General features: G+C 38.5%; 1 protein-coding gene and 1 long non-coding RNA gene across 2 annotated transcripts in view; one reads left to right on the plus strand and one right to left on the minus strand.

Annotated features, from left to right (window-relative positions):
• The window catches only part of LOC140224273 (uncharacterized), a 123,245-nt gene extending 103,421 nt beyond the window's left edge, over nt 1–19,824 (plus strand). Inside the window, exon 4 of the long non-coding RNA XR_011899573.1 lies at nt 19,009–19,824. This is a non-coding gene — a long non-coding RNA (uncharacterized lncRNA). The remainder of the gene's footprint in view (nt 1–19,008) is intronic.
• A 152-nt stretch (nt 19,825–19,976) lies between these two features.
• The window catches only part of LOC109030582 (protein 5NUC), a 100,105-nt gene continuing 95,447 nt past the window's right edge, over nt 19,977–24,634 (minus strand). The window contains exon 10 of the mRNA XM_019041618.2: nt 19,977–20,175. Coding sequence (XP_018897163.2) covers nt 19,997–20,175 — 179 coding nt within the window. The 3' untranslated portion in view covers nt 19,977–19,996. The remainder of the gene's footprint in view (nt 20,176–24,634) is intronic.

Below are 24,634 nucleotides of genomic sequence, written 5' to 3' on the forward strand. Positions count from 1 at the left end.
GGAGAAAAATGACGAGTAGCTGAAAAAATGGAACCAATTGATGCGATATATCGCATGCCGTTCTGATATAAAATATGGCGTCCATCGAATCACCCTAAACAACACACCAAAATTTCTTCTTCATCTTTTTAAGTCGGTCCAGGAACTCCACAAGGACTTCGCTCAAGTTGCACTATGATTAGTATTGACTAACTCAATATCTTTCCCAACTTCGCAAGTGAGATTTTTCCCTGGGACAAATACCATGAAACGTCCCGTGGAAACAAAGCCTAATAAGGTGAAATGAAAATTTTTTTTTAAAAGTAAGATATGAAATGCACTTACTAACCAGAAAACCACGGTTCTCATAAGCACTTTTAAAAATTCGGTTCGTACAACTCGAATACATCATTTTATTTTGATGTTACACAAACGATGATAGTTTGTGGATTTCCTTGTTCATCATTTCTCTAAGGTTCTACACCCGTTTAACAGTTTCATGTTATTTTTACATGATATAACCCTCAGATACCCAATCCGGTTCAAATTGGCCCGAGGTTTGTTTAAAATATGTGTCTCGCGGGTTGAATGAAATCGGTGCATACGAGTTATAAACACAGGTCTACAGAAACGTCGTAACCTTCAGAGTTAGGCACCAAATTGAAAAAACAAAGAAAAAATCAAGTGTCAGGGATTTTTTTGACGACTAACCCTAAAAATCTCAAGCCGGGTCAAAGTAACCTGACTATCTCTTAGGAGGGAGTTATGGGGCCCGTTTATATGAGCTTTAGATAAAGGTCTACAAATATACCCTGAAACAGAAATTTGACATCAAATTAAAAAACAAATAAAAAATCGAGTGTCAATAAAACCGAAGATAGGAGAGACGTATTCGGGCCTCGTTTTTTAAAACTCATCTCCCGAGTCTGAGCGACACCTCATTCGTGGCATAGAGCGAAACATTGAGAGTTCATTCGTTGCACCATCGCGCCTTCAATTTTGCAGATATGCATCACGGACATCCATCAAGCACGAATAGTTGTATCTCCGCGCCGTCATCAACGCGCATCCTTCACTTTGCTCTATTTCCATGTTGTGGTGGTTTTGTTTCTCTTATTTTTAATGCAAGGGTGTGTTAGGCCTTACTTAATTTATTTTACGGCCGGAAGCACAATTATATGCCCGATTTTTTTATCATTTAAAAATATCCAATTTCTTAAATTGAATTTTATACTAACTTAAAAATACCTTTTACGTGAGATATAGCTCAGATTAAAATATAGCGACACTTAAAACCGTGTGGGAGGAAAATAATTCCGTCTCTAAAATTATTGACGTGACGATTAAAGTCTTAGTGACTAAGGGACTCTCGTTGTTTTCGACCCACATCACTCTGAGCCCGCTATTACTGAAAATTGCGACGTAGGCACACAACTCCATTCCGTCAGATGAAATGTCCTGAGAATACTCAGACATTGTCAAACTTCCCGCGGAAAAATAAGAACCCAGGAATCTTGCAAATATTTTGCTTCGGATTATTTTAGAGAATTTTATTCCGGCTGTTATCACGCACTCGAACATTCAAAAGGAAAATACACCAAACCTTTAAAGCGGTCAAGCGATAGGGAGCGCTTATTTAAGTCCTGCACATACTATTACCTATGTACACCTATTCTGCCGTGCTAAGGAAGAACGCCGTATGAACATTAGAGAGTTGCCAAATTTCCTTCAATAAAATGTTTATTTCAGAGGAAAGTTACGAATATTTTTCCTTTAAATTTTCAGAATCTTTAGGTGAGATTGCAAACAAAATTATCTGAAAAATCGGGAGGAAAATATTTGTAAGTTTACCAGGAAATTCGCGTTTTATCAAAGGCAACACCTGAAGGTTCATACGGCGTTTTTCCTTAGCATTGCAGTATTGTAAAAACACATCTAGGTCGTATTTTAAATGAAAGTTGAAAAAAGGGCGGGGGGGGGGCTCTCTTGTTTGTTTTCGAAATTGAAGTCATAATAGGGGAAATTTGACGACATTTGAATGTTCTTACGAGGTTTTTTCTCAACACGGCAGCATCCCCCGCTCGGCCCTATCTTTCGGTTCCATTTACCTCTCGCAGACGATTCGCCGCGTCGTTCATCTCGGGGTGAGGAGGGAGCATCGCTCGGCGAGCCGGGCCGGGCAGGGGCAGGGACTCGGTGCTAATTGGGTCAAACGCACCCCCTCCCCTCCCCCCCCCTCGCCTCAAGGTCAAATTTGACAAACTGCGGCTCATCAGGACGCCTTGGAAACTCGTTTTGCGGCCGGCGATTTCTCAACGTCCTATTTGCGTCAATCCATTTCCTCTGCTCGGCGCTTAATTGGAGGTAATGTACCCCGCAAAAACCCGCGTTGCCGATGCGGATACGGTCAAGCTCGCCTTTGCCGGATTGAATTTGTGATCGCGGACAATGGTCGATGATGGTAATGGTTTAGTAATCTGTCCATTGCGTTTTATTTTGGGTTCGTCGAAAAGTTCGGAATCGGATCAAAGTACAGTCTCAGCGTTGACCTCTGTTTTCCTGGATTATGGCTTGATTTTTGCCGGATTGAATTCGCACAGAAAAAAAATTCTCGGCGTTTTTCCCGAGGTCCGTTGGTACCTTTACCATCTCACTTTTTTTTACCAATTATTGGTAATTTTACCAAGACAGACTGGTAAGCTTACCTAAAACCGGTATTTTTACTGTTTTTTTTTCAGGTAAGAATACCATTTTTAACGGTAATCAATTGCCGGTAACTTTGACATTTTATCTCGGTAATTCTACCACAGTCTATACAAAATATTGGCGTTTTTACCAAGGTCCAGTAAAATTACCGAGAAAGTTGAATAATTTTACCGAGATTTCTCGGTAAAATTACCAATTCCATAAATGGTAATTTTACCGAGAAAAAACTGGGATCAAATAGAACCCTGAATTCTTGGTAATTTTACCCTTTTCTTAGTAAATATACCGAGATTTTTTTTCAGTGCGTAATTACGGAATATTACTCTAAATAAAGCTGCCGTACCGGCTCACTCTGCCACCCCCTCTCCCAGGAAAAAATTGGCCGGAGCTATTTTCTTGAAACTTGGTATCGTCGTTAGGAGTTGATCAACATTATTCCGATCAGAAAACGTTTTCCAGGACGTCCGCAAGAGTGAAAGTTGTTTCTTTCTATAGGAATGCATAGTGGATACGAGGTTGCTTACGTGCATTGTGCTGAAAATTGGTGTTAGTGGTATTTTTTGACGGGAAACTCGAATTTATCGTCAGATTTTCACAATTTCAAAATCCAAGATGCGGCCGTGGCCTAAAATGCTAAGTCGGCTCCTGTTCGATCGATTTTCGTGAAACTCGGTATCCGGGGTTATTTTTTGACGGGAGACTCGAATATTCAGTCAGATTGTCAAAATTATATTTTTATAAATATTAATTAAAATTATTATTCCAAAGTGGCGAAGATATTATCTTATCATTATTATTATTATTTTAAAAGTTAATAGGTATGAGGGGCGGCTCGCGGAGCGAGTCGCAAGTTCATCGCGAAGCGAGGAGCCGGGGGTCTAGGGGCACTCCCCGGCTAGTAATCGATAATGGTAGTGCTATATTATTTTGGTCAATCTATTATACTTTTGGTCTGCCAAAAAGTTCGGAATCGGATCAAAGTAAAATCTTAGCGTTGACCTCTATGTTTTGGATTAGCTTAATTTTTCCTCGTAAATTTGAAATTCTCCCTAAAAGTTGAGCCTTTCCGAGGATAATTTAATATTCCGAAAAATTTGCGAAAACCAAAGAAAAAAGGTCATGCAGATCTCTCAACATGAACTACATTTGATTACATCCACGTCATGCTTGAGAACATATGGGCGTATTTAAATATTAGGAACCAATCCACTGTGACATGAGTTCTGTCATAAATGATTCTTATGGCTCTCAAGGCTCATGTCTCTGATTTAAATGCGTCAAAATATCACATGCTGTTTTGGATGGCGAGGTTCATTCCTCCGATGTATAATGCCCTCCTAATTTTTTTGCAAACCTACCTGTTTTGACCAGTGCATTTGGTCACCAAACTTGAAGCGACTTTGTGCGTAGACTTCGTCCGTATTCCCTCCTTCCTAGATCACACAGCAATGATTCTTGCGAGTTAGTGGCACCGGGTTTTGTACACTGAAATGAATGTAAAAAAATCGATATCGATATCGAAAATTCGATTATTTACTATGGCTTTACACGTACGAAAAACGCTCGTGCAACGTGCCAGAATCGCCACCCAGGGCGCCACCATTCCTCATTAGCGGACTGTCACACTCCATTAATTTAGGTCGATTGAGAGGGGTGTATATGGAGGAAGGGCCATGGGGCAAGGGAGTGATTTGCATAACACAGACCCTGAAACATGTTTAATACTGACGAAAATCAATCAAATTCTGCTAAACTTTAGTCGACGACAATTTTATTAGCCGTAGGCTTTGGGTTTTTGGCTCTCCAACAAATATTGCTTAATGTATTTTAGTACACTGACGCAATAAACGATAATTTACTCAACGGACCCGGGAAAACTGAAAACGAGGTGACAAACTGTAAGTATCGACACTGAAGCAAGAACAACATGAATTGTATGAAATCAAAAAAATAAATTCAAACTCCCAAAACATGAAATAAAAATACCGAAACTTTCCAAGAAGAAAAAAATCTTGAGATGTTATTTTGACTTAAAGCGTCGTTACTGTTACCAAATTTTCATTCTTGCGAGTTAAAAAATAACGTTATCTCGTTAGCGTTTTTTAACTTGAATTTAACGATAGCAAGACTACGATTTATAAAACTAAAAAACTGATTTGGAGTTAAATCTGCACGGATTTGACTGAAGGAAGAAAAAAATATTGTCGACGAGAAACGACGCTTTAAGCCAAAATATATCTCAAGAACACTTTTTTCAGTATTCGGGGCGCCTGCCCTTTTCCTTGAGGTGGAACCCGATGAATTTGATGAATCTCGATTTCATACAATTTATGTTGTTTTTCTCTCAGTCATTTATTCATTTAATAATGCTTTACAGAATGAGAATACTCGGCATTTCTCTGCTGATGGATATAAAATGAGATTTTCTTCAGTTAAACCAGAGACAAAATCACTCCATTTTATCGCACATCACTTTAGAACACCGGCGGATTTTGAAAATTCTCTGGCAAATAAATAAGTTTGGGTTCAACAATAACGCGACTATGCAGTTTCCAAAAGTGAACAACGCCCCTTCACGAAACAAATTCTCTTCTCCGTACCTTTTTCTCATATCTCTTCTTCATACCTTTATGGAAAAAGGATGAAAAGAGAACTAAAAGGAAGAGGGAACAGGCTTGATAAAATTTCCTTGAGAGAATCATTGCGTCTTTCCACTCTTAATGCCATGTTTCGCCTTGATGAACTCCAATTCTTGATTTAATTAATTTAAATTTTATTTTTTTATGGTGTATCTATACATGTACTCTACTCCCAGGTAGTCCGATCTGTATTTCGTTAATCCACCATTTTTGAAAATCCACGAAGCGTTCCGTGACTTTATAAGCTTTCCCGGTGAAAGAAGAGCAACAGCTAAATTCCTTTAAACTCAGCATTCATATCTCTAGACAGGGACTGGTCTGAATGAATTTGCGGCACAGGGAATTACAAAGAATCCCGCTTCCTTTCATTATAAAAACGAGTTTCACGCTGAATACCTGGCTTAATTTTATCTGCACTCCAAAGCCCTGGCCAGGTCGCCAGAGTGCGTTCAAAATTTAAAATATCTCGTCCGCAAATTTTCAAGGAGGAACTTATTTTAAAAATTCGGATGGTATGTGAAAATATCCTCTCAGAATGTTACTTATCACCAAATGTCTCTTGCGGTCTCCGTCCGACAAATATGAATTTCGTGGCCAATGTAGGAGCCTAACAAATATTGTGAGATTTAATAGCGACTTTTAGATCAACTCTATTGAGTTTTGCAGGTAGACTCACGATTTTCGTAAAGAAAGCCAGGTTTTAAAATGATTATATAATCAACTCTCGGTAATGGACCACTAGACAAGGTACGAATTTAAGCATTTTGATACATGTTTCTTAACCAGAATTCCATGTAGAACACGATTCGTGCAACGAAAACTACTGAAACCAACTCCTAACGGATATATTAACATTTTTATTTCACATTGGCTACGAGGAATTTTAACTGCCCGCGCTAACAAGAAACTCAAAGCGCTACGTAAGTCAAATCGCGCACTACAACGGTTTCAGCAAGCCTCTCAATCGAGCAATGTTCATTTCCCACCATGTGTTTTTCAAACTATAAGTAATTTGCTATAGCTGAGTCAAAGCGTCAAGATTGAGGTTGCCAGATTTTTTCATCGCAAAGACGTTCATGATAACGTTTAGCGCGCGATGTTAATCACGTAGAGTATTAAATTTTCATGAGCGGGTGGTTTCAATTCAAGCACCAATAATCATAAAATATCTTCGGAAGGAGTTGATTTCGGTAATTTTCGTTGTGCGCATCGTGTTTAACGTGAAATTTTGGTTGAGAAACATGTATCAGAATGCTGAAATTCGTACTTTGTCTAGTGGTCAATTCGAAGTTTTGGGTCCGGACCACTCCATAATTCAAAACTTCAGATCCGACCACTCAATTATTCGAAAGACACACAGTATCAACCTTTGCAACTAGAATTGCGTTGCATAGCAGTATACGTTAACCCGTGTAATTGCCTAAGTTTCTTAAGGCTTTAAACAAAAAATGCATAAATCTAATGATATCTGAATGTGCATCAGCCCTCTTTGCCAAGCAAGGTAGAATTAATGGTGGATTCTTGAGTCTTACTACGCTGTAACGACGCGGCGCGGTACTGCCTCCTTAAAGGAGGCTTTTCTTTGAAGAAGAAGTAAATCTTTCTTCTCCCGGAATTGACAAAGACCTTTCCTCTCGTCTCACGAGAGGGTTTGACAATAATGTGCTACTGAAGAAGAGAGAATAAAAAACGTCAAACTTATTGAGTTTGAAGGTAATTTTAAACAGATTTTGGGATCGCGCTCCCCCAAAAGTAATTAATGGGTCAAATACATGAGAACTATTCATGTTTGGATACATCAAAGTAGAAGTACTTTCAAGAAGAGCAAGTCTTGAAGTATAACGCAGGTAACTGAGGTAGCATGTCAGGAAACAATTCAATTTCTAGTCTCACAGAACCACCTAAAATTGCGTGGAGAGTCACAAACTAAGGGACAACTTTCAATTTAGAAATAATTTTACTCGCAATCTGAAAAATTCTTGAATGAAGATCTAACATCTCTATTTTTCCTTGAAGTACATGTATTTGAGTACCAAATAGCTCTTTTTCTAAATTTCAAAATTTCATTTTTCAAAAACATTTTGGGGAAATGGTAAGCGTCAGGTCAGTAGGGTTTGCCTTACTAACAAACCGACGAAAAAACTGACCAAATGTCTAACCTTAGTATCTCGAAGCACTCCTCATAGTTAGCATCGGCGCTGAGGTCAAAGTTTTTAATCTTGTCTTCAAAAGCAATTGCTCCTGACCTAACACTCCCCATTTTCCCAGAACATTTTACATGAGCGTGCATCACAGAATGGTCTCTTTCTTCGATCTATAAATTAAGCATCAGTATCTTTCGTGTTTATATCATCGTGTTTACCGCCTCTTTTATGGATTAAAGCACCACGGATTTCCATCTATGAATGATTCCCCGTACAATTGACGAATGTTTTTCCGTGACGTAGACTCAAAATGCTGGCAGCGTTGCTCCTAGACGTTAATTTCACGGCACCGAGGTTTCCATTCTTTCCATCGCCTTTTGTTTTGGCCCGATTCCTCGAAGCCGACTTGTTGATTCGGAGTCGTGCTCAACTTTAATTAACTTAACGTATTCAGTGCACTCACGTTACGGATCTCCCACCGCGCGTCGAGCTGCGTTGCCAACTTCTTCCGCGTTACTTACGGCAGCATAGAGCGGAAACATTGTGAGATCTTAACGCGTGCTAAAACGCCTTCAATTTCGTAGACGCAACATGGACATTCATCAAGCACGAATAGTTGTATCTCTGCGCCGTAATCAACGCGTATTCATTCTATTTTACCGCCGTATGCCGCAGCATGATTCCTACCGAACTGACTGAACAAAAATCATGACCCTGGATTGTGTGCTGCCGTGCTAAGGAAGAACGCCGTATACAACACGTTCTTATGACGACATTCATGCACATTTTTCTTTGAAATTTTCAGATATTTTAGATTAAATTGCGTACGAAATTGTCTGAAAATTTTAGAAAAAAATACTCGTAATTTTCCCTTTGAATTCGGGTTTCATTGAGGGAAATTTGGCAACGTCTGAAGGTTTATACGGCGTTTTTCCTTAACACGGCAGTGTGCGTATCGGCGTCGCTCGCAAAATGAAAATAAGCTTTTTCCAAAAATGATACGTATCTCTGTGTGGTCACAAACTGCCGGTGACACGGAGCAGCGGTTTCTAACTTCCGACGATTTAATTTAGTAACTGCACAATGATAATGTTGCCGTGGCGATTTTCGGCCATTTGTATAAACACCCCAATAATTGCCGCCCGATTAGTTGGATCGCATTTTGCAATTTGGAACTATAAATTCTGGCCCGGTTTAAAAACTATACGTATGTGCCATTAGTTTCCCAATGCACGTAAGAGTTTTTTCAGATGAGTCAGAATTTATAGTTCCACATTGCAAGATGCAGTCCAGTTGGATTATACTTTTTGTTTTCAGGAACTACTATTTATCGCCAATCTGCAAATGCAAATATCTGCATGGGGAAAATAATTGCACAAACCGCGTTTCTAACTTGTTTCTCCTCCAAAAAAGTAAAATACGAGCATCGATTCTGAAACACTGCAACAAAGATGCGTGTTTTTTCACTTGAGACATCGATTTCGTCACCTTCCGGCCAAAGTATCACAAGCGCCATGCGACGTTTACAAATTCCTGCCGCCATTTTTTTTTTTTTTTTTTTTTTTTTTTTTTTTTTTTTAGAAATTGTTGGTTGAATCTGTTTGAACATTTCACCGAATTTTATCAGCTGCGCAAAAAAAAATATTCGGTGAAATTTTTGGACGGCTTCGTTGAACAATTTCTCTGTGAAAAAAAAAATGGCGGCGGAAATTTTTAACCGTCGCATGCCGCTTGTGATACTTTGACCGGAGGTTGACGATATGCATCCTACAACCAAAAATTATATCCATATCTTGAATTTTCGATACAAGAGACAGCCTCTTAATTCTCCAAGACGGTTAACAATTTAAAAGAAACAATAGTAGAAAAAATGATATTACCGGAGGCGTAGCCGTTAGCGAAACGCTTAAAAGATCTGCCTTCCCAAACTCCCTCCAGAGAGGATAAGCCTGTCGATTCATCTTAATCGCATTAAGCGGAGGGAAGTCGACGATACTGTTCTTCAGACACCCCTCATATTCCTCCGAAGCGCCCCATAGCTCAGGTGTTGGAGTGTTTCTTTCGTGACGTCATCAGCTTTTAAATTTTCACGAGAGGCGCTCGTGTAATGTAGCTCATTAAAAGAAAAACACTGGAAAAACCTACTCGTTTTACACAGCACTTATCTGCTGCCTCGTAAGGGAGGGAGACTAAAATAACTCGCCAGGAGTTGCCAAGTCGGTGTCATTAATAGAATTGTACTTTATGACTTACCTCCATTTAACTCCAGAGTGAAGGAGCGTCTGTAAATTATGTGCATGTCGTTCCTCGGGTATATAAATTAGGTGCATCTTTTGTTTTACCAATAATGTCCTGGAATATTCAGTTATAAAGAACAATTATATTATGCACCTATTTCCTCTGTATCAAAAATTAAACTCTCAAATTAATTATTTTATAATTCCGGCAGATAAGCAATGGTAATTCAAGCAATAACAATTGGAAATTACATGATCAAAATGAGCGTATACATCTAAATTTTATTCATTCGTAGGCTGTAATTCGTACTGTAATTGTAGTAATTTCGTTTCAAATATCAAACCCCATTGACGAAAGATACTATGCTACCAAAATTTCAACTTATAGATGTGTTTATTTGGACATTTTGGACAGGTATTTGGGAAAACGGATGTATGAAGGCCACACGTTGTTTGTTTCTTCGGACAAAATTAATTCCAAATTAAAAAAACTAGAGTAATCAGGGTACTATCTTTACTGCGTGTAGAATGTCTGTTAAAATACTGTATATAATTGAATGCTATTGATAAAAATATAACAACTAGCCATATAATTTCTAGAGCTTCATTGCTTGTTTGACGCGCCTAAGTCTATTGTGTCTAAGTATTTCAAGTCCATTGTGTTGCCGCTACTAAAAGTGTTAAAATATAACGTGAAAAATTCTTATCAACATAATCCGGCGTTTTAAGAAAATGCGCTTCAAGCGTATGTGAAAGGTATCTTCAAATTATAATGTAATTTTTAAAAGTTATCATCACATTTCGACGTATTTCTGCCAAACGGAGCTATGTGCATTAAGACATGAGTCCTGAGACCCATAAGAGTATAAGCATTTCAGGGCTTACGTCGTAGTGCACATAGTTCCGTTTGGCAGAAATACATCCATTTTATCTTTAAATGCACCATTTCGACATATCGACGATTCCAAGCTGAAAAAACAAACATTTACGTAAACACTGCTAAAATTTACAGACTCAGAATAATTTATTTTATTTGTTCGTTTGTTGGAAAAATAGCAGGAAAAAAAATTGAATTTCATTGCATACAAGCCTTTAATTAGTAAATCGGCTGTATCAGGTTTACATTGCGCCTAAAAATAAACTTAGGGAGGATAAATCGGCAAAGACCCACGCTTCTAAGGGCGGTGAAGTCCGTGGGTGGACGGGTCCGGTATCACGTTCCCAAACGAAGCGACGAATCCAATTTTTTTCTTCCGAAGAAAAACAGCTGAAGCGGAACGTTGCAAGATTGAGTCGAAATTTCCGATAGTTTTAACGTCAGCGCCCCGACGTGGATTGTTGAATCGTTTTTGTATGACAGATCAACGAATCGGATTCCTACGATATGGATTCATCGATCAAGGTATTGACTTCTTGATGACGATTCAACAATTGGTTCACTGCTTAGAGACATCAACGCAACTTTTTATGAAAATTTTTGGGGAAAAATACGCACTATAGCACTTCATTACATGCTATCCCCTTAAAATTAAACGCAGAAAATGATTGAAATGACAGAAATTCGGTGATAAACTCCTGAGGAAGTCATTAGTTTTTATACTTAACCATACGATGGCTAAGGTCAAAAAATGCGTAACTCAGATTGTTATATCATGAGTTTCCACTCGTATGCTTTATTTTATTTTTTTTTAAAAAAAACAACCAACAGTTTATATTGACATTTAATGTAAATTTTCCTCACTCATTGAAAAAAAAAAATCACACGAAATTGTACGGAAAAATGTTGATTAGTTTTCATTGGACAAAAAAAAATTAAATCGAAGATTATTAAGCGTTGCAGTTTAGATAAGCATTTCCCGGATTCAGCCATTGATTAGTTAAATGGCAATAACGTAAATGACATAATGTATATTTTTTATGCATTGATACTACGCGCGCTATGTTTATGTGCAAATACGAAAAGTACGTTACTCTGATTGTGACGATGAAAGTTGCTAAACATAATTTATCCTTTAAAACAGAAACAAGTCCACATTTCTCTAAATTCGTTGTGCCTTTTTGCCACCCATTCTAAAGTTTCACAGTGAATTCGACTATATTTGGGTCAATTCTGTTTTTAAAAAAGTTATATAAAAAAATATGTAAGATTCTGAAATTTCACATCAAAGCTACGCATTTTTAACCCATTGACTTATGATTTAACTTGACCCTGCCGGGCCAGGAATTACGATTTAATTTGGCGAAAATCAGCAACTTTGAACACTTCAAAATAATCCAGAAATTATTTCTCAAAGGGTGAAAATTGACAAAATAAGCATTCACAATACAACGTTTGAGAAAAATGGTGAAAACTTTGAACACAATGATTTTTTTAAGTGGTTTATAGCTGTCAAAATCGCAAAAATCGCAAGATCAGCGAAAATCAGAAAATTTTGAGGTTATTTCATGTGCAAACGCTCAGTAATATGAAAATACCGCAACAAAACAAGAAATTACCGTACACAATAAGTCATAGGGTGGCCACACTACTCATATAAACATTGATGAGAACGCAATCTACCGGAGAATTGCCGAAATAACGCGAACAATCAGCGGACGGCTCTGAGCCGTCATTGCAGAGCTGGCCCAGCGCTGCGATGACGGCTGGGAGCCGTCATTGTAAGTCAATGGGTTAATGTGTCTTTTCGATATGATAAGTGCACATGTTCATTTATTTCTTTGGGGTTGACCTCCGAGCTGGAAACGCTTTCGCTAAAAAATCTGAGGATGAAACGTATAACATGATGTTTTAGTGCATACCTTGACGGGTAGCCTATTGTGATGATCATGCAGTTACCTTTTTGCGTAAACAATTCGAAAAAAATCTATTAACACCGCTGATACGAAACGTCAAGTTTCTAATCCACGTGGATTCTTAGATATCCGGAAAATCGTATTCAAACTTGTCCGAACTTCCGGGACTTCCAAGTTTTGCTGCTCGTGTAGGTGTGATATTTAATAATATCATAATGGCGGTTTACGTTTCCCCCGAGAGTTTAGAAACGCTGTGACGAAGCCATTAGTGACTTCTATAAAGTTGTTGCTCAGGAGCCTCCAACGCGAGAGCGATGAAAGCATACAGAGCTGCGTTCCCCACTAACTTGGCAAAGACTCTGCATAGAATTCCTAATCGCATTGTCAGCCCCGTATAGCCAGCTTTGGTTTCTGCTTTCGATCATTTATGCACTCTTGAAACCTCACTAATAATTGGAATTTCGATACCAGCGCTTTATTAGTTCTGGCGTAATTTACAATTATATTTTAGAAGAACAAAAACGATAGAACCATAGATCTTAAGAGTAGTGAATTGATCGAAAGAAGCGATCATGCTTACGCGCACTCAGTTTCTCTCATATTTTCACTCATGTGACTTTGGAAGGTGATTTATTTTAAAGTTAGAATAGGGGCACCTACATTTTTGTTAAGCAGTTTCGACCTATTTTTCTCGTGAATGATGCCAGTTGAAGAATTACTGTATGAGCTCAGTAATTGCTATTAAACCAGGCTTTCTTTTGAGATAGAGAATGAAAATTCAGGTCGAAGTTCATGAATAAAGGGAAACAGTTTCAAGAGGATTCTTCAATGAGAGGTTTGATATTTTTTTAAAATTTCTTCTCCGTAAATTGCGATACTAATTGAAATTTTCTTAATGACTAGCCAACGCCAGTTAGGATTTAAGATTCATATTGGCAGGGCTGCGGCCAAGCGCAAGAAATTGAGTTTTTCCTTTCCGTTTTTGTAAAAAAAAACCAGAATACAATGAGAATATCGTTAGGGTAGAGCTATTGTGAATGGGTACAATAACTAGGACTTTTTCCTGTGACTTGACAAAGCATTGCTGATCCAGGACTCGCTGGGCCGCGCCTCGCCGCGGCAGGCAGAGCGAGTAGAGAGCGGATCTGTAAAAGTGTTTTCATTCAAAACTGGCCCTTATTTACTCTGGCATTGTGGCCATGGTGCCGCTCCAATTTCCTGCCCGCCATTTGGGCGGAATTCCCCGGCCCCAGCTTCCCCTTTTTAGCTATTTTTTGAGGCAGCGTAAAAATAATACGCGGCTGTTAAGAGTAGCTCTGGCCGCGACTCGGAGCCGGCGCACAGTGGATCGAGTTAATTGGAGAGGTCGGACATGAAATTGTTGACTGCAAATTTTGATGTCAATTTTATCTAGTTTTAGGTTTCAAGGGGTGTTTTAAGAAGAAAACTTTACGAGAAAACCAATGGAACCACATTTAAAACCTCAAAGTTTTGTACGAACGGAGTTATGAGCTTTTAAAGTTTCCAAATGTTGTCCGACCTCCTCTATTGACTCGATCATTGTGCGGCGAGGGTCGGAGAATATGGAACCTAATTCGGTACAAACTTCAAATCTTTTGTCCGGTGGAAACGCAGCAGGAATTTCGGAAACGTCCGGGTCGCTCGATAACTCGCACAGTGTGACAGCGGTCTCCCTCCGCATTTCTTGATAATCGAGTTAGCGGCTTGCGCTTCGTGTATTAGGTACATCAAAATTCAAGTTTCTTTCATAAACATGCACATTCATTTTGACTGTGAAATAATACATTTCTGACACTCAAAATGTGTATGGAATGAAGGAGTGCATGACAATTTCGTCGTGCTTAGGAATAACGCCGTATGAACATTCAAGAGTCGCCAAATTTCCTTCGATGACCTGTTTACTTTTGAGAAAAATTATGAATATCTTCCCTTGAAGATATCCCCCCTAACCCTGTCAGTAGTTTTAGATCAAAATACGAACATAATTCCGTGAAAAATTAAAAGGAAAATATTCATAAGTTTATCAGGGGGTTTGTGTTTTATCAAAGAAAATTTGGCAACGCCTGAGGGTTCATGCAGGCAGCGATGGGTTCATGCGAAACCATCGCAACTGACCCATTGTACTTTCGGGGTCAAAACTTGCAACTGAATGAGTTATTTTCGGTAAATTCTGCTGACATTCGTACTAAAAATACCATAAGTCATAGAAAAAACCGTCAAATAATTGAAGCTCGAGGTTAGAAGCAAAAAGACAAAACTTGGTGTTTAAAATACGAACGATTATAAAAAGTTCCTCGCCCATTATTGTAAAGAGCCGAAATTTCAAAGGGCTTCTTCGGGAGTCGTAGATGACATGAACATTGGTTCCTCGAAAAACGCAAAAGTTGAGCTTTGCTTCAATTCGCCGTAATGACGGGGCAGCCTAAGCATTAACGGAATCGTCAAAACTTTCAGAAGGAAACTTGAAAATTAGATGCTATCTCGAGGAGTAATTAAGTACGTCGGTCCTGTAAAAGCTTGAACCGCTAAAAATACCGGCAGTGTCAGAAAAGTTCCTCCATGATCAAATTAGTGGCAAAGTAAAGGTGCCAGATGGACGGTGAACCGGGTCGGCGAGACACTTAAAGTAGGAACTTAGAATGAGCTTGTTCAGTAACTAAGCGCTCGGCCGATGAGGATAGCTTTTTGATTTCGACCTGCCTATCGCATTCTTGTATACCGGTGACAATGCGTTCAAATAGCGCACTGTCAAGTAAGTGCACCATCTAATTCATAAAAATAATAAATAAAAAAAAAAAAAAAAAAAAAAAAAAAAAAAAAAAAAAAAAAAAAAATGAAAACATTCGAGATCACTAAATTATCTAGGTCTGCCGCTGCATCGCGATTATCCGATCCTGTGAAATGCTTCCACGGTCCCTCTAGACATTTGCTGAGGATCTTGTTACTGTTAGGCATCATAATTATTCAGAAAATTTTCGATGCGTTGCACGTATAATCAGCTCTGGAAAACATTCAACCACTAGAGTTCTTTGACTCATCTGAAAAAAAAATAAAGAAAAAAAAAATATGATCTCTGGAGGCAATCCGTTCACATGTACGAAAACGCCAACTTTTCCGCCATCTGACAACTTATCTGAACAGTTTCTCAGAATCATCTCCAAAACTTATGATCTACCTAGCTACGATGTTGAAGTGGACCTCCAATTCTGGCAACTGGAAGAAACAACTAATAAAATCAACTGCATAAGTTCTTATTACAAACAAAGAAACTCTCGGTAATGTGATGATCCTTTTTCGGAGAAGTCATCGGCTCTTTGAAAAGAAAATCGGTCGATTTGAGTTAACCTCCGTCAATTTATCCTGCTCCTTCTTTTTTTCTTAGTCTTGGTCTTCACAATTTTTTATTAAAAACTCAAAAGATTTACAGTAAAATTTCGAGTAGGTACATACTCGTAAGTTGGAAAATCTATGGGGCATGTTGTCATATAAAATCAGAATTACAGCTTGGTTCGTGAAGTATTTTGTGATCTTTAATCATTTCATTCCTGTGTTTTCTCTCATTCTGTTTGATTTCATCGTCTGTCATTCCATCATAACTGCCACAAACTTTAAAAGATGTAATATTTCAGACGATTTTCAAAGCGCCTGCAAATTTCTGAGTAGGCAAGATGACTGCACTGGCGTTCGAATAGTTGCTGCAAAGAATTCAATCCAATCCTTGTATGAATCTTGAATGGCTCGGTTTAGAAGAGGGATATTCATGAAAACTAAATTGCCAGGAGCAAGCAGTATGCTCAACTGAGCAAATATTTATCAAAACTAAAAACCTGCTTGACACGATTTTTCCCCCTCATCATAAGAAAAAAAAGTTTGCATTATATTGCATGCATTGAAATTAAGAATACCAGAAAAAGTCACAGAATTTAAGTCATTATAGTATCTAGCTCAAACATGAATTTCGTGAATTGATCGAAAAACCAGTGAATCGATTGACGAACCCATAAATTGATCGACAAATCCATGAATTGATTGACAAACCCATGAATTGATCGGCAAAGTCGCTAATCAGTCGAAAAGGACGTGAATCGATTGACTTACACCGTGGATCGATGGAATTTTGTCGATCGAGTCGCTATATGATCAGCTCACGTTTTTAATGCTTGATCGATTCAGGTCGATCGAATCGACAGTGAGGTTTTTTTTTCTTAAAGTAACTGTCGATCAAACCGCATCGATCGGTTTACGTTCTTACTTTTCAATTGATTCATGTCGATCGAATTGACATCGATTCTCTTATCATTTGTCGACCGAATCGGCGTCGATCGGTTCACGTTTATATTTTTCGATCGAATCATGTCGATCGAATGCCTACCCTCCAACGGGCCGATTCTTGAAATGAATAGATAAAGCTAAAGACAAGGAGGACAAAAGAAATATAGAGGATTCCAATTGGTGGAAGCGGTAGGTTGCAGTGGACAAAGTAGGTAGATAGACTAACTAACATTGACCCACGAGAGACCCTATAGTCAGTACATCATTTTCTCCCTTAGTCAATAAGAACCACACTGGAAAACAAAGTCGCTTGGATCTAGAGTCCGGACTCTTGAAAATAATAGCAAGAAAAAATATTCTTGATTCAATCGGATTTTTGCTTGGATCAAAAGGAAATCCGCTTAAATTAAGAGGATTAGCTCTCGATTTAAGCAAAAATCCGATTGAATCAAGAGTATTTTTTCTTGTTATTGTTTTCTAGAGTCTGGACTCTAGATTCAAGCGACTTTTTTCCCCAGTGCATCCTTTTCAACCAATAAGATCGCTGAATACTTCCTATGCCTTCTTTGTCTATCGCTGTGTCTACAATTTCAACAATCAGCTCGTTGATTTTCATCAATGCACCGGGTTCTCTCCCGCGAACGCGAGGTCACTCATTTTCCCGTTCAACTTCGTGCTCGTGACAACCCTTGCGTGACGGCTGGAATCAGTGGAGTAACGATAGTAAACCGTGAGTGCCTTCTTACTTGTTGAGCCAACACCCGCGCAACAAGTGGGATTCGCTGGCGTCAACAAGTTGAAGGCGGAAGCCACTCTGCTCGGTCAATCTAATTTGCATAAGCTGAGCAGTGAGCACTTCACCAGTCCATTCAACGGCTGGTTGTATCCGCTTGATGAATTTCTTTCCGAAGCTCAACCTACCCCTTCTCGTTACCGAGTGGGTGTACGGAATGTGTATCATCGGAAGCAAATTATGTTGATGGATCGACGAGTACCAATATTGAGAAATCGGTCTTTTCCCAAGGGGCATGGAGCATGTTCGTGAATTTTATCTCGTTGTCGGATATTCAAAAGCTAAAGCAAAAAAAGTGGTTCATACTGATGGTGAGTTTCCAAAAGCGCAAACCTAAAAAGCGCAAATCTGCATTTTGCGCTTTTGGGGTGGTGGAAGAAGGGACTCATTTGCGCAAATGGGTACTCTAAATTATGAAAAAAGGCGAATATATTAAGTTTAGAAATTTGATTGCAAATTGTATTCACCTTATGTTCAATACAGGTAATTGCGCGAGTCTTAGCGCTTCCCATTTCGCTTTTCGGGTTTGCGCTTTTGGACATTTGCGCTTGTGGGTAGTGTTCATACAGATACCGTAGGGGCGGAGATGAGGTATGGTCTTTTTTCCAATTTTCTGAGGTGGAATTGTAATGATGTTTGAAATGTTGATGGATCCATGTGAAATTTAAAAGTTAAAGAGGAACGAGCCCCAAATTATAAAGTTGACATTCATTTTAACGATTTAAGTGCATAGTTGTATATTTTGTTTTTGGAACTTATTTGATCCCATTGAAACATGTTCTTGTCCTCTCCTAAAATTTGAACCTAGATTTCCTCTATTTCCTCCTAGATGTCCTCTATTTCTGAAGGACCTTGAACCTAGATGAGCCAATGAAGAATTTCGTGTAAAAATCAATCAGTCCCGATGATCGGATTATTAGGCACCAGGGGAAAAATCCTCATCCGTGATGCGAGTTTACAACAGGAGCTTTTTGTGGAGCACGGATTGACACAGTTTCTGAGTTTCGTGATTTTTTCCTGTTCACCTGCAATTCCCGTCTTACCCTAAGTAATCCCCTCAATCGAGCGGGAACTTTTCCACCGAAAAAAAGAGGCACCGAGTCGGAACTAAGTTCGAAAACCTCCTCGAGAACCGCACACAGAGCATCGAACAACTTGATCTGTCAGTAGATTCGACAAGATTGATGAGAGCTCGAAAAAACCGGGGTAAACAACGCAACGTTGCCAAATCTAATGAACCGATATCCCTTTGCCATGTTCGCTGAAATTACGTCGGCGGGAAATTCTCGAAGTTGTTGGGTATACTTCAGGGAGGACCTGCTTCACTTCGGTTTTTTCAAGAACGATATTGTGTGTGCTAAGGAAATACATTAGATTAAGTTATTACTAAGTTGACTCAAAAACATATTTTTATTGTGTTCCAGGGTAAATCGATGGTGAGGTTAAAAAAACATGTCTCAAATCGTGCCGTGGTGAGTTTTTTATGTATAGTTTCATATTCGATCATTATATTGATTATTATCCTTTCAAACAATCCAAGATTTCTTTCCACCGTACCAGGCTGAAGTTCCATGAAGTTTTCACAAAATTATATTGTGTGAGGATTCTTCAAGGAAGGAAAAAAGTCGACATTTTTTATTTCAGATGAATCATTTATGTCAAATGAAGGTGAATGTCATAATAGTTCTTTCGAGCCAATTTTCACACGTTTGACGTATCTGTGAAGTCGGCATTTCTGACACAAAATTAATTAGGCTAATTGCGAAATTTATCAAGAGATACATTTTTATTAAGACCTTGTTGCAAGGTATGCATTAATCACAGAAGCCGATCATGTATTGCACCAATTTATGTGGGGAAGGGGGTTCTACAGTTGAGTCTTAAGAAGAGGGTAGCTGTCAAATAGTGGAAAATTTATGTTATTGTCTCACTAAATATATTGAACACTCCAAATAAGCTGCATCTCATATTAAATACAGATAAATTGTTATATGATTTTCTCCAAATCGTCATTTGCCGAACGAGGGAACGTAATTCCATTGCAAGGTTGCAAAATTGAAACAATCCATTCAATCTACTACAAGAATATACCAGTACCGATGCATTTTCTGTTGGAAATTGTCCTAATTTTTACAAGAGGCCACGAGAAAAGTCAGTGAGATTTGCAGCCAGAAATTCTCAAGGTCTGCCTACTAAAAATGCAATAAAATGTGGCAACTTTGAAGTGGAGTTTCGTTCCATCGTGAGGGAAACTACGAATTTTGTGATGAAGAGAATTAACTTTTTCCTAACTTACAAACAAAGCTATGTGGTATAATTTGTTTCACATCCTCTATTTTTTTCTAGCCTACTGGCAGTGTGGTGACCAATAATTATTCAATAAAACGCCGCATAAGATTTAAAACATGTGTTTTATTTAGAGTAAGAAGTAAGGAAAAGAGTGGATAGGAAGAGTAAGAGGCTAACTGTTAGAACAGAACTGCCGCTGACGGGGTCGCTTAAGTTAAGGACTTTAACGCGGCCGGACAGTTCCGGGTAAACTGGTGATTTTCGACGGATGTAGTCCACTACCGTCTCCGTATCTGTTAATTCTGTAACAAATAGATAACCATTTAGTGATTCAACATGAAAGGCAGAAAGAAAGAAAGAAAAAAAAACGAACACTGAAAGTGTGGCCCGAGCTATATGTTACCAGGTGGTAAAATGCTGGGTTCACACTAAAGGTAAGCACAGTCAAAAATTTCAATTAGAGTAAAAGAAATTTTACAGTTCTTTTTTAGTCATTTTTTATAAATATTTTGTATTCATAATTGTACCTAGTATGGAGCTTTTTCGTTGAAAAGCATTATATATTTATAACTTAGTTGATTCTAAAATTTGCGTGACTTTGGTTTTCACATGCAGTAAAGGGTCTTTTCAAACAATCAAGCGATTACAGGAGATAAGACCAGAATGAATGTAATGAAGCTTTCCATACTCTTTATTGTCTCAAGTTTTTATGCCAAGATTGAAGCAAAAAAGTGTACAGAAGTTGGATGTCATTAACTAGACTAGCTGACCACATCAAAGCTTATCTACCTAATTTATTCATAAGTTTCGCTTTTTTAAAACTAGACTTTGAGACATTTCATTCTTCATTTTGAACGTCTACTCTTTTTAATCAGAAGGAAATTGTCGGAAATATCAAAGCACCGTAAAGTTTTTTGTAAAAAAAATAATACAACACAGGGGAAAAATCAGGCATCATTAGCATGGAGGCTGCTTTTGGTGAAAGTTGTCACGATAAACTATTGAAAACACCATTTTCAATGAAATCGCAATCTTAAATTTTAAGTTATGAAAGATAAGATGAAATCATTCTTATCGAATTACATTTTTTTACATTTTTTTTGAGGAAAGCTCCTAAGAGAATCCAGGTTTGTGAGATTAAGGACCGTTCATGTACCTGATGCGTAACACACTCAGGCATGACCATTGGTCGTTCTCGCAAGTTGGCAACACTGTATTTTCTCCATTCAAATCCATTAAAAATACCTATCTTTTTTTCTTGCAGTGCAGGTATTATTGTCTTAGGTTAATCGGTGCAACTAGAAATGAATACCTAATTTCTATGTTGGGAGTTAGAGATTCAAGTGCGAAGACCTAAGACCACCGGACAGAGCTAGGCAGAGACAAGAGACCCTTCCACTAGTATCTTGGCCATGGTGGAAGCTTTTACTTTCGGGACTTCAGCATTCTACTGTTGACTTACCTACATGGTTGATGTTCAACAACGTGTTGGCAGTTTCGTTTTGCAAACAAGCCGAAAATGGCCGACGTTTGGGAAAGTTGTTTGGCTCATGACGTCATCCGAAGCTCATCATCGACCATGTAGGTAAATTAACAGCCGAAAATAGGGTGATGACTGTTGCTCGCTAATAATTGTCCATAAGGAATTGTTGAAACCCCGAAAGTAAAAGCTTGAACCTGTCGCTAGGAGGCCAGTGGAGGGTCTCTTGTCTCTGGAGTTAGGTCCAAATGGAATCGTCCGCACCATTTGACAACATAGCCCGTCGTTGTCGCAGCGTTTCCCATTTTAAAAGTTGAGTCGTGAGGACGTATGAATAAGTCTCGTGAAGACTGCTTGATACGGGAGTTGCCGAAAGTTTGACAAGTCTCTCATCTATCATTTAAATATTCAAAGCCTCCCGGAGACCCGAGGAAGCATGCGGTCTCCTGCCGGGTCCTCAGGTGCTCCCAACTTCCGAGAAAATGACGCGCGCGCCTCAAATAAATACTCGAAAAATGTTGGAAAAACCAACAACAAGAATGAAACTCCCTTCATAACTCACAAATCTAAATTCAGGAGTAGTGGCGGGGGGGGGGGGGGGGGTTAGGGGGCATGAATGTGCATCTAGTCGCGGTTGAGGGGACCTTTGGTAAATAGGCTGTATTTGAGGAAAATCTTTCTGTCTATCTTCAACTGAAAGAAAATATTGTAGATTTTACCATGTACTCGGACACAGTGATACGAGTATGGTAAAAAACACCAGACTCTTTGGTAGCATTTACTAAATTATGGTAAGAGCCACTAGAGTCCTGACGAATACTACCATAATTCTGGTTGTTTTCACCAAATGGTATCATGCACTGTGTAAAAAATCAAGTAGACTCATAGTGCATGTTACCATACTTTTTTTTTTCAGTGTCGCGACTTATGGTTTAATGAATCAGAATCTACGGGATAGATGTGCAGAGCATTTTGATCGGTGAAATTCAAGTTTGTCTTTTTGATATTTACGTGATGGTTTCCAAAAAATTGGAGTGCGTACATCCTGTTTTCCACATGTTTGGAAGGTTTTGTAAAATCAGTTGTGAAAAGTTTATAAAAAATATTGAAACAATTTTTTTTTCAATGTTTTCAAATATTTGTTGAAAATGGTACTGAATCATTTCTTCTTAAAATGGTTAAAAGTACTTTTTTTCTTCTTTTTTTTTTATTTCTTCTTTTTTGTAGTTTTCGGTGTAGAGAGACGCAACTGAACAATCATGCCCGGTCAAGAAAATAAGCTTAAACCCTGAAATAGGCATTTCTTAAAACAAAAATCCTAAATTTCTAGTTTTTTGGTGTTCTAAACCAAGAATAAAAACTTTTTTCCTAGAGGTCATTTTTAAGACCTGTGAATGCCAAGGTCATTTTCTGAAATTGATGAGAAAACAGCTGTCTTCAAATTATTTGTCAACAGTTTGTTCCTTAAAGCTCCAAATAAAACGCACTGAAAACAACAGCAAAACTTGTTTTCAGCGCTACTAAGTTCGTAAACTGACCTCGAACAAAATCTAACCAACGCCTATTTCCCCGAGCATTTCGGAGCTTTAAAATCCCCCTAACCATCGTTAGACTGCTCCGACTTGTCTTTTTCAATGTTTTTTCTCGAAACGGGACTTGATAAACGGGAAAGGTTCCTTTCCTGGACATCTCGTTTTAACTGTGAGGTGAGCAATTGGATGGGGTTTTCTGGACAGTTGGCCGAGTGGGTTAGGGGGGCCTCGACCGGGGACCGGGGTGGTCGGGGTGCGACATAGAGCGTGTGACGTCTCGTCACGGGAAATTGAAAGCGACCGCGTTCCCTCGGGCATCCTTTACGCTGATGTCGCGTGCTCTTCTTATTCATTTTCACCCTGAGCAAGTCACTGACTCCAGCTCACTCCAGTTCTCGTCCGCATTAAGTTCCTTCACTCGTGAAAGATTCGAGCACAGCGTTGCACACAGAGGAAGTTACGGAAACGGAAGAGACGACGACGGCTAATAGGGGGAAGAAAAAGAAAGAGAGGAAGGAGAGAATTCATAATTATAAGGAGAAGGAAAGAATAAAATGAGGAGGTTGAAGAAGGAAAGCAATTAGAAGAATGAGAAATATAAGAAGAAAAATTATGATTAAAATAAGAAGAAGAATAAGAAGAATAAGGAATGTTAAAAGAAGAAGAATAAGGAAAACATGAAGAAAAAGAATGAGAAACGCATTGCACACAGAGGAAGTTACGGAAACGGAAGGGACGACGGTGGCTAATAGGAGGAAGAAAAAGAAAAAGAGGAAGGAGAAAATTAATGATTGTAAGAAGAAGGAAATAATACAATGAGGAGGAAGAAGAAGGAAAACAATTAGAAGAATGAGAAAAATAAGAAGAAGAATTCTGATTAAAATAAGGAGAAGAAGAAGAATAAGGAAAATATGAAGAAAAAGAATGAGGAAAAGAAGAGGAAATGGAGGAAGAGGGAAACCTAAACCGAAATATTTGAAAATAGTTGAAAGATGAATTCGGAAAAAGATGATAATGATTCAGAAACACATAGTAGTTTTTGTCCCATGTGGCTCATAAATTGATGACAAAATTGTTGATTAAATAAGGAGAAGGACACAAATAAGAGAAAGAAAAATAAGGCGAAGGGAAAGGAAGTGGAGAAGAAGGAGACGACAAAGAAGAAAATATATAGAAGAACTTGAAGCAAATGTATAAGAAATAACTTAACTAAACGCAGCTATAATGGGTTTCTCCGTTTTTTTTCTTTAAAAAAAAAAAAAAAAAAAAAAAAAAAAAACCATCCCCTTGCACGAGAAGGTGTTGGCATCCTCATTAGAACACCTGACATTACAAATTATTGAAAAAGATGTCAACGTTTTTTGATCTTTGAATTCAAGTTTCCTGCTCATTGAGAAAAACTATACTCTACTTGAGTTGGATCGCTGCTCACTAAAAGTTACTGTTGCCTTTGAGCTGTGAAAATATGGGAACCTCAATCTCGACGCTTCGGCTCAGTAATTGTAGCCCGTTGTTTAGACTTTGAACTACGTAGTACGGAGAGGGATCGCTTCGGTATTATAAAACTTGCGAAAATCGTCGAGATGTGCGATTTGATTCACGTGAAATTTTCTTGTGAGCGGGAAATTTAAATTTGTTGTAAACGCGGTGCTGGATAAAAACGCCAGTATCTTGGATACACGTTAATTGCAGTACTGATCATTGCTCAAATCGAATTCTACGTGGAATTCGGAGGAAAAAACATCGATC

The sequence above is a fragment of the Bemisia tabaci genome, chromosome 3 (assembly GCF_918797505.1).
Source record: "Bemisia tabaci chromosome 3, PGI_BMITA_v3".
Lineage (NCBI taxonomy): Eukaryota > Metazoa > Arthropoda > Insecta > Hemiptera > Aleyrodidae > Bemisia > Bemisia tabaci.